Source organism: Octopus bimaculoides, chromosome 18 (genome assembly GCF_001194135.2).
Source record: "Octopus bimaculoides isolate UCB-OBI-ISO-001 chromosome 18, ASM119413v2, whole genome shotgun sequence".
Lineage (NCBI taxonomy): Eukaryota > Metazoa > Mollusca > Cephalopoda > Octopoda > Octopodidae > Octopus > Octopus bimaculoides.
This window is the reverse complement of record NC_068998.1, coordinates 13,920,363-13,931,390: the sequence shown is the minus strand read 5'-3', so window position 1 is coordinate 13,931,390 and position 11,028 is coordinate 13,920,363. Positions and strand designations below refer to the sequence as shown.

Below are 11,028 nucleotides of genomic sequence, written 5' to 3'. Positions count from 1 at the left end.
CAGCGTGGCCGTTGCCAGTACCGCCTGACTGGCCTTCGTAGGATTTTCGAGCGAGATCGTTGCCAGTGCCCCTGGACTGGCTCTTGTGCGGGTGGCATATAAAATACACCATTCTGAGCGTGGCCATTGCCAGTACCGCCTGACTGGCCTTCGTGCGGGTGACACGTAAAAGCACCCATTACACTCTCTGAGTGGTTGGCGTTAGGAAGGGCATCCAGCTGTAGAAACTCTGCCAAATCAGATTGGAGCCTAGTGTTGCTATCCGGTTCCACCAGTCCTCAGTCAAATCATCCAACCCATGCTAGCATGGAAAGCGGACATTAGACAATGATGATGATGATGATGAGACAATGTGCTCAACTTGCAACTTGATAATGTTGCAGATGACGACGACGATGATGACGATTTTTCAGTCAAGAGCCATAAATATATTACAGGCATTGTAACTCTGCTGTAGATGAACAAACAACAAAAGAAATATCATCTGCTTCTCTGAATTGATAGACTCTCTGTTTTCTCACTATCTCTTTTAGGGAGAAACAACATGTTAGACAATTCAGACTAAAATATCAACAATACAGCTGAGGTAAAGTATCTTAGGGAGCATTCTGCAAACTACTCATCATCGTCGTTTAACGTCCGCTTTCCATGCTAGCAAGGATTGGACGATTTGACTGAGGACTGGTGAACCGGATGGCTACACCAGGCTCCAATCTGATTTGGCAGAGTTTCTACAGCTGGATGCTCTTCCTAACGCCAACCACTCAGAGAGTGTAGTGGGTGCTTTTACGTGCCACTGGCACGAAGGCCGGTCAGGCGGTACTATAAATATATATATCTTTAATAAGGTTTCACATATATAATATTGAATTGAAAAACACTGATCAGTTGAGATTATCCAAGCAATTTAGAGACAAAATCTTCCACTAAGGAGTGATTAAAATCTAAAAGCAACAAATATATGAGGTAATTCTAATAAGATTAGTTGACTGAAATTCTGGGATAAGAAAGACAATACAACTAATTGAAGTTTTTGCAATCACTATATTACATATGCGAGATATGCCTTTCTTTCTCATTTGAGCTTAGACTGAACTCCTTGTTTTTGTCTGTGTATTTTTAACAATTATTTATTGATGTTTCTGCTTCAAATGCTTGACTTTTTTCTTTAGATAAAACAACACTTTTTTTAGAAATAGCTGTCAATCAAAAATAAAACAAGAAGGAGAAAGGGCACCAATCTGCCACTACTTACCAAGACCATTAAAATCTGCCATTGGTCGAAGATAGCCTACTATAATGACTTTTAATAAATGACCATAGAAATCTTCTTTGAAGGTGTGCAATATATGAGTTTCCTACAAGAAGGTAAAATTGAACAAATCAAAGTGGTGGGGAAAAAAAAAAAGTAATAATGAACAAAATATTTTAGCTGTGCGTTATAGTTAGCTTGAAGCAGTGTCCATCCATCCATCTATTCATTTTCTCTACCCACTATCCCTGGGAGCGTTGTGAGTCTTCAAGCACCTCCTCCTTAGGGTCTAATCAGAAGCAACTGTTATTACATATGCCTGCTGGATTCCTAACCATGACCAACTGAGACTTTGGATATTATCCAAATATCTCGTTCTTGGTCTACTCTTAGGTAGTGGTTAAGAAGCATGCTTTGCAATCACATAGTTTTCAGTTCAGTCGCACCGTGCTGGGTTTACCAATGCCTTGTGAGTGAATATGGTAGATGGAAACTGTGTGGAAGCCTGTTATGTGTATGTGTATGTGTTAAGTCCCCATTTGGCAATCAGTAAGATGTTATATGTGTGTGTGTGTGTGTGTGGCGGGGGAGGTTATACTGTATAAAAGTCAATGGAGTATTTGTCGATGTCTGGGTCAAACCCATGCCAGCATGGAAGGCAGATGTTAAATGATGATGATGATGATGATGATGATGATGATGATGATGTCTCAAGTAGTTTTAAAAAAAAAATTTCTGACAGCTAAGTAAACTGGGTCATTGTGAGTTCTGAGAGAGAGACACAATGAACCAGTGATTACAGGATGTGTCAAATAGCTGTCCACTTTGACTGAGGAGCCACTTCACTATGCTTGGCTCTGCTTGATTGGTGGCCTCTATTGAAGTGAAATTTGTGGGAAGTGGGGACGAGTTGATTGCATCAACCTCAGTGTTTCGCTGGTACTTAATTTATCGACCTTGAAAGGAAGAAAAGCAGAATTTGAATTCAGAATGTAGGATTGAGGTGAATGGCCAGATTGAGGATTGAGGTGAGAGGCCAGATCTGGTCAGTTTCAATATAAAACAGATTAAATATTTTGGCTGGATATGACCTGTTTGAATGCTAAAGGGTTAAAGACTTCACCACATGGTGCTACTGAGTAAATATGATAATAATAATAATAATTTTTTTTTTTTACCTCTATGCACAAGGCCCGAAATTTTGAGGGAGGGGACCAGTCGATTAGATCGACCCCAGAACGCAACTGGTACTTAATTTATCGACCCCGAAAGGATGAAAGGCAAAGTCAATCTCGGCGGAATTTGAACTCAGAACATAAAGATAGATGAAATACCACTAAGCATTTTGCCCAGCATGCTAACGTTTCTGCCAGCTCGCCGCCTAACGATAATAATTTCAAATTTTGCCACTAAGGCAGCCATTTTGGGGGAGGGGATCAGTCAATTACATTGATCCCAGTGTTCAATTTTATCAACCTCGAAAGGATGAAAGGCAAAGTTGACCTCGGCGGAATTTGAACTCAGATTGAAGCGAAATACTGTTAAGCATTTCAGTCAGCATGCTAACGAATCTGCCAGCTCAGCAACAATAGCAGTCGGTTTACATAACTGTATTCGTTTGTTTATTCTATGTTGCAGATGAATAGAAAACAAAAAAGTTGGCACACACATAACAGACAGTTATGAAAAGAGAACATACAATGGGGTAAAACTTGTGACTGGAAGTTACAAAACAAAAACAAAAAAAAGATGTTAATGCAATGAAATTTCAACAAGTAGGGAACAGAGGCACATCTGAGAGATGTAATAGTTAACTTGGTAACCACATGGTTCTGGGTTCAATCTCACTGTGTTGCATCTGAACAAATGTATTCTCCTATATTGTCAGGTTGATCAGTGCCTTGTGATTTCAAACTGATGGATGGAAAACGTCTAAGAGTCTATTATTAGACATATATATACATACATACATACATACTCATGTATTTGCTTCACTCATTACACTGTTGACATGCTGGAGCACCACTTTGAAGGGTTTAGTTGAATAAATAGAACTCAGTACTTATTTTTAAGTTCTATACTTATTGTATCATTTTTTATTTTTTTTGCTGAGTTGCTAAGTTACAGGGATGTAAACAAACTAGGACTGACTGTCAAGGAGTGTGTGTTTACATGTGGGAGGGGGTGACATACACACAGAAGATGGGCTTCTGACCTGGCTATAGTAGAAGACACTTGCCCAAGGTGTCATACATTGGAACTGAACTCAAAACCATGTGGTTGCAAAGCAAGCTTTTTAACCACACAGCCATGCTTACACATAGACAGACAAACAAACACACAGATAGATAGATAGATAGATAGACAAACTGACAGATAAATAGATAGAGAGACAAACAGCCAGACAAACAGAGAGATAAAAAGACAAACAGACAGACAGTAGGTAAGTAGGTGGATAGGTAGAGATTAATATATGTGCACCCAAAACTGTGCATTATGTCCCTTTACATCAAAAGATAGCTCTGTCATTTGACAGACAGATGTTGATAAAATAAGTGTCAGACTAAAATAAAAACTAAGACAAATACAATTGGCTAAAACCCAACATAATCAGAATCCAATGACGACAATCAATGAAACAATATACTTAATGAAAGTCTTGGAAAAAAACCAAAAAAACTGACTTACCATAGATTTCTTTTCATTTTTATAATAGGGGTTCCATCCAATACTAAGGACCATTTTGTAAACTGGTCCTTTATCAACATTTGCCCAACCATAGTAGACACCATTGTCCATGCTAGATGGTAATTTACTAACTACTTCTTCATCATGGTTTGCTGTAACAATAAATATTAAATCAGTAATTATTTTGTCTAGTAATAATTGACTTATTAACTTTCTGTCACTATAATACGTTCTATCATAAAGCCTGCTTCTACTTATAATTTTTTTCTCTGTTAGTTAATGTTCAATTTGTCTATAAATTCATTTTCATATGTAATCAAATAGGCATATATATATATATATATATATATATATATATATATATATATATATATATATATATATATATATATAGTTGAAATTTACAGAGAAACAAAGATGAAGACAGGTGTATTAGTTTGACGCTCAGGAAGGTGAGAAAGTCTTTTATGTTTCAAGCCTATGCTCTTTAACAGAAAGGAACACAAGGAACTAAACAGAGAGAGAGAGAGAGAGAATAAAGAAACTTTTGGAGTTAGCGGTCAATCAATGGAGAAGCAATAAATTATAAGCGGTAATGATAAATTTTATGAAGTTCAAGGGGGAAATAACTCTAATATCCAAAATTGAGTGGGGTCATGCAATAATACAGTTCTCAAATCAGCCACCATTATCCTAAATGTCTCCCCGCAAAGGAAAACAATTGGTAATAAATCTGTTCAATCAGGGCTGACCCGAGGAGCTACAACAACCTTGGTGTTTAGATCTAGGTTAGCCCAGACTGAAAAAAAATTATGATCAAAAGTATTCATGCTATGGCCACCCCATATTTTGTTCAACACATTTTTTTTTAGATTCCATAAGAATTTCTTTTCTACAACAATTTATGTAAAAGAAAGTTGTTAAACTACAGTGGAGGAGGCTAGCCACTGGATTTGGTTAAAAAGAGATGATGAGCGATGGCTAGAGAAATATTGAGCTTTGTTTTTAATAACCAGTTGATCTAGCAAGCGGGGCCTCATATCAGAGATGGGGGCCGGTGTGCATTGATACTGTCGAGAGGTAGGCCCCGAAACGGCGCGCATTCTCTCCTGATGACCCCACAACGCTTGCTGGCTTCTGGTATGCAGAGTTCTCGACTGGTAGCACTTTCATGTGCGAGTTGTTTGCAAGACATACTGCATGACTTCATTTAGAATTTGTGGCATGCCGATTAAGTAACAAGAATTTCACTAAGTTTGAAACGTGTAGAAGTGAAACTCAAAAGTTGTAATGTACATGCATTTTCCAGAAGAATTAACGGTCCAGTGGTTTCAAATACTGGCATTCCATTGGTTACAATGACAAGGGTTCCAGTTGATCTGATCAACAGAACAGCCTGCTTGTGAAATTAACGTGCAAGTGGCTGAGTACTCCACAGCCACATGTACCTTTAGCATAATTATCAGGGTGATTCAGCATAACACAGAGTGTGACAAGGCTGGCCCTTTGAAATACAGGTACTACTCATTTTTGCCAGCTGAGTGGACTGAAGCAACGTGAAATAAAGTGTTTAGCTCAAGGACATAATGCGTTACTGGGAATTGAACTCACAACTTTGTGATCATGAGCCGAATACCCTAACCATTAAGCCACATGCCTTCACTCTTTCAAATACTAACAGACTTTTAAACTCTGTTTCCTTAAAATTTAAGTCAACATTACAGTATTCATCATCGTGGATAACACATTTTTTTTCATATGTACATAATTTTCAAAGTTTTTTTGGGGAAAAAAAACAATTAAAATCCGTAAATTTTTATTCAGTTTTGCAATGCATTAAACAACATGAAACAATGTTAAATGATTTAAAGTCAGGAGCATTAAGTAATATATTAGCATAAGGGAATTTCAGCTGTTATTCCTAGCAAATCAAACGACTCCATGAAATTCCCTGGATGACTGAAACAACAACAACAACAATAGTAACAACAAATTTACAAATATTAATTCATTGGCATGCATAGGTAGAATTGTTATCTTTCAGGAGATTTGGCACGTTCACTTAATTACAATGAAATGAGAGGTGAGATAATTTGGTTTACACCAGAAGATTCAAGGGTAGATTTGAGTTTTATCCATCTCAATCTCTGAATAAATATGTATAAAATGACGATGATATCAAAGAGGGATTACACTTAAAATACACAGGTCATAGGTGTAGGAGTGGCTGTGTGGTAAGTAGCTTGCTTACGAACTGCATTCGTCAACTGCATAGGTTCACCTGTTGTCTGTGAACCTCGCGACATGTCCGGGCCCAGCGGAACTTATGCTTTTGGTACTGAGCTCTGTAATGATAATCCTACTATGGGCCTTTCCCTGGCCCTTTGCGTTGTAACCAATCGATGTTCTATCATCTTCGTAGTAGCTCATGTCTCACGTATAAGAGCACAGGTAGGACGGTGTTATTGAAGAATCTAGCACATATGGTATTATCTAGTTTTGTTTTGAGCATATCCTTTATTGAGTTAAATGCCTCCCATACTGCCCTTATTCTCTTTTGAGCGTCCATATCTCAGCGCATATTCACTGTGTGCCCGAAGAAGACGAACTCCTTAAACTCCTCGATTTCATCGCTTTCCCACTTCTATTCGGCCTTGTGCGAGCTACGTCTACCAGCCTTATATCTTGTATTTGTTGTCTGATGAGATCTTCATGAAACAGAAATTGCCGAATAAACTCTACCAAGAATTTAGTAGAGTTTTTTTTTTATTGTCAATGTCACCTCCTATTGCGCCTCTGCAGAATTCCATGTCAACCTGTTATGATTAGTCAATGTGTCAGCGGTTTATTGTTGACAGTCAAGTGTAAAACAAAAATTTTGTTTGAGCGGTGACAGGTAAATCACTTGAATGTTAGAACCACGTGTTCAACAAGATATTTCGCTAGAAGAAAGATGATTCATCAATTTTTACGACCTACTCAATTTCAACAACATAAGTACTCTTTATTCTTCTAATTCATTCTTTACAGGCAAAAAAGCACAGCAAGAACTTCCCTCAAGTACCATCATAAGACCACCAATGAATATATTTTATCAAAGTTATCAGTGGAAGAAAGATACATACCTTCTAAAAATGTATCAATACAGTGAGACGGACGTTTTCGACGCCCCACCACTATTACAGCGAATACGATATGTTCACGTGAAACCCTAAGCATAATTGTTACACTTTAAACTTGCCCATCAGGGTTCCACTAGTGTTATGTATCAAATCATGTGCTCATAACGAAAGGATAGTTCATCGTGGGGTTTTGATATAAGTTGCAGTCATTGTGATTTAAATGAGAAACGACCGGTCAATTTATGGGATTCATATGTAGTATGTTAGTATTTATGGGATTCATATGCAAAGGTTTCAAAATAAATAAAATAATGTCTTCTATAATGAAAGTATTGGTACCATTTACTTCCTGAAAGTTTAAAATGCCTTTGTTTCAATTTAAAACGGATGGAAATGTAATAGGTAAAATGTATTTAAACACTGCAAATGCGAATAAATATATTTACACCCCACCAACATCAAATAATTCTTTATATTCTTCGAAGTATAACTATTAAAAAAGAAGTGGTGATACAGCATGGTTATAGACCAAAGTTTGAAACAAAACTAAAACAAGATTCTAAATGTCTGATGGTCTAAACAAAAATCTGTAAATCAATTTTTGTTTTTAAAGAGCATAGTAAGATTTAGAGGAGGGGTAAAAATACCCACATTTAAAAGAATAAAAGCTAAAAAGAAGCCAATTTTTTCTTTTTTTTTACATTTTTAATTGAATGGATATTTAGTTTACGATTTCTTTCCCGCAAATATGTGTGTGTGTATACATACATATATATATATATATGGCAAATGAAAGACGGAAGATGGAATATACGAGAATATACACGCTAACACAAACAGAATAGTTTCCAGAAAATCTGTTGACAAATAAAGCGTTTTCCGTAACTAATGTAAACAAAGATTTTTATTCTCAGAGGTAGTCAATTTAAAGTCATGCTGGATGAGTTTTTTTTATATATATCTATGTATACCGCGCACACACAAAGCTATAATTATTGTGAATTTAAATACAACATAGAATATATTCGAGTATTTTCTTTATACAACTTATTGATTCCCTTGTGTCATTATACATATTAATTTTATATCATTAGGGATTTATTGTATTGTTTTTTCTTATGATAGCTTGGAGTGTAAAATATGTCTGATCTTTATCTGAAGTCTAAATTAAAGCATACGAGATAAAATAACTCGGATCTTTACCAAAGGGAAAAGATTAAATAACACTTTGCCAACCAAATTAATGTGCCTTATTAAAGAAAGAAAAAACAAAACGCGGCAACGTGGGAACCTTTTTGTGGGCGTTCGATCTGCTACACATAGGAGCCAAATTTCCCTCAACTCACATCCCAGTCTTAAAGAAATATATCACATCAGATATTATAGCCCTAGGTACTTCTTTAAAAATGGGATGGTCACGGTTTGATTGCTTTGATCATAGGTCTACTCGATCGGAGTTGATTTGTGACAGAATAACAAAGTAAATTAAGACAAACAGCTGTTGAACATTTCTGCAAGGAATATGCTATCTGCGTGGAGGGCAGGGAGTTACGGAAATGTTTGAATGATGAGTAATATCTAAGGTTTAAAATCCGGCATTTATAGGAAAAAGAAACAATTAAATGAAGTCGTTTGTCCTTCTTTTCAAGAGCAAACTGGTCGTCTTAATTTAGGCTCTAACTAGGATTCGACACGAAACCGCAGACTTTGATAAGAGAGCACTCGCCGCAACCCCCTGGAAGAAAAAAGTGTTTACCGATTTCTTCGATTTTTTTTTATCCCTCATACCGGACTCAAGGTTAGACTTTATAACAAAAAGGAAAACTCTAGAATAGTGCTGGTGTTTATTTATCATCTCCCAAGATGGTAACTACCAATAAATAGTACCTAATTATATATATCAGGCCTTAGACAACTAAAAAAAAAAAAATTCATTGTAAGGGGGAGTGATCACAGAAAATGACCGCATGCAAAGCCTTATGTAATCAAACTAAGATAATATTGTTTCTTCGAAGGAAAACTGGAATATTTATAGAATGAGAAAAGGGAAAAATAAATAATCATCTTAAAACATTGGAAAATACATGAGGTAAGAAAAGGATAGGACGCTTAAGGGGTTAACCTTGATAGATGGCTGAATATACATTAGGTATATGAGAAATCCTTATTTACCTGTGGGAAAACCAAGTTGTTTGCTGCCCCGACCAAATCCTTTGACTACGTTTCCTTCGGCATAGTAAGGCAGGTAATTTTCTGGACCAGTGGACGTCATTTTGTAAGTTTGGCAGAGAAGCAACAATAGTCGCAGTCAGATGAAAGTTCAATGACTTGTGAGGAGTGTCCTGAAGGCGTGATGTTTATTATATCTATGACTGGCAAGTGTGTTATCAGTTACGATTCAGCAGCGCATGGATTTCGTGCAAATACCTCTACAAATTAATATAGGAATTGGAAAAGTATCACTCTACTAATATTTTCATTATTGAAAATATATCACTTTCACTATTCTGTACCAGTATTTGCAAAAACCCCACTTGAAAATATTTACCGTATTGAGAGTTGTTCTCCCTTACTTCCACCTTGAAAACCGTTTGCCATCGTCAAATATAGCTCGTTATCTTTTCTATAAGACACGTAATTACCGCTTTATTCCTGTGTTGCTAACCAAGGTTGTTAAAATGCTTAATCATACCGAGCAGATATGACAAATATAGTACGATCGAAACATCTATCGTCTCGAAAAGTGATAGCAATGTGAACGGAATAAATTTATGTCAGGAAATATAATTTTAGTCACCGTCCAACAATGGTATTAACCTTTGTTCATATCAGTTTGTTTAATATTCGACGAACAAGAAAAGCTGTATAACTCTTGTTCGGATGTAAATTTGTATTTTTGTTAGTTTACACCCAAGTGGAAGATGCGACTTGATGTTGTTCTCTGATTATAAATATTTCACTTTATATATTGCTCGTTAAAATCATTGAGAGAAGTAAACACATTATGCAATCTTATTTCTCCGCCCCGCTCTCCATTAGTATGACGCATATTTATGTAACATTAATTTTCTAGGGATAGGCGTAGGAGTGGCTATGTGGTAAGTAGCTTGTTACCAACCACATGGTTCCGGGTTCAGTCCCACTGCGTGGCACCTTGGGCAAGTGTCTTCTACTATAGCCACGGGCCGACCAAAGCCTTGTGAGTGGATTGGGTAGACGGAAACTGAAAGAAGCCCATCATATATATATGTGTGTGTGTGTGTGTCCACTCTATTACAAGTATTTGAGCTGGGTCTTCAAAGATACCTTCCTCTCTTCCTAGCAGTCACAGAGGTCATGAGCATTGTCTTCCCTCCTCACTAAAAGATTTTAAAAAAATGACTGGTACTTATTTTATTGACCCTTTTAAGATTTGAACTCTTCTAAGTTAACGTAGGATTAAATATTGAAAAGACACTTAGTTTAACGCTCCTATACAAGTCCTTACCAGGCGCTACAGACCCAGCACTGATGTACAGTCTGACTTCCTCCTACTTTTTTTATGGGCCCTAGTACCATTGTCCCTTTCCAGACTGAGATTACTAATTGTAATTCAGATCCATCCAACCTGAACTAGTATGAAAGAAGAAAAAAAAAATACAATTTGCAGGATAATTAGTGTATTCACCTATATTACTTCTAGTTTTAATTTTGATTTGATTTTCATTAGATAAGCTATAGGCACAGGTGTGGCTGTGAGGTTAAGAAACTTATTTCCCAACCATGTGGCCTTGGGTTCTGTCCTATAACATAGCACCTTGGGCAAATGTCTTCTACTATTGATCCAGGGTGAGCAAAGCCTTATCAGTGGATTTAGTTGACAAAAACTGAAAACTGGAGCTTGCCATATATATATGTATAGAGATTTAGAAATATTATATTTCTAATATATATATATATATATATATATATATATATATATATATA

The 11,028-nt window shown here is 36.5% G+C and overlaps 1 protein-coding gene across 2 annotated transcripts in view; it reads right to left on the bottom strand.

Annotated features, from left to right (window-relative positions):
- Positions 1 to 10,091, bottom strand: part of LOC106881446 (riboflavin kinase) — a 13,471-nt gene extending 3,380 nt beyond the window's left edge. The window contains exons 1-4 of one of the 2 annotated variants that reach the window (XM_014931831.2): positions 9,611 to 10,091; positions 9,235 to 9,491; positions 3,941 to 4,092; positions 1,256 to 1,358 (exon numbers count right to left, since the gene is read on the bottom strand). In XM_014931831.2, the coding sequence (XP_014787317.1) occupies positions 1,256 to 1,358; positions 3,941 to 4,092; positions 9,235 to 9,334 (355 nt within the window). In that variant the 5' untranslated portion in view covers positions 9,335 to 9,491; positions 9,611 to 10,091. Of the gene's footprint in view, positions 1 to 1,255; positions 1,359 to 3,940; positions 4,093 to 9,234 lie in introns of both variants that reach the window. The other variant, XM_014931830.2, reaches the window with a different exon arrangement.
- Positions 10,092 to 11,028: the final 937 nt, after the last annotated feature.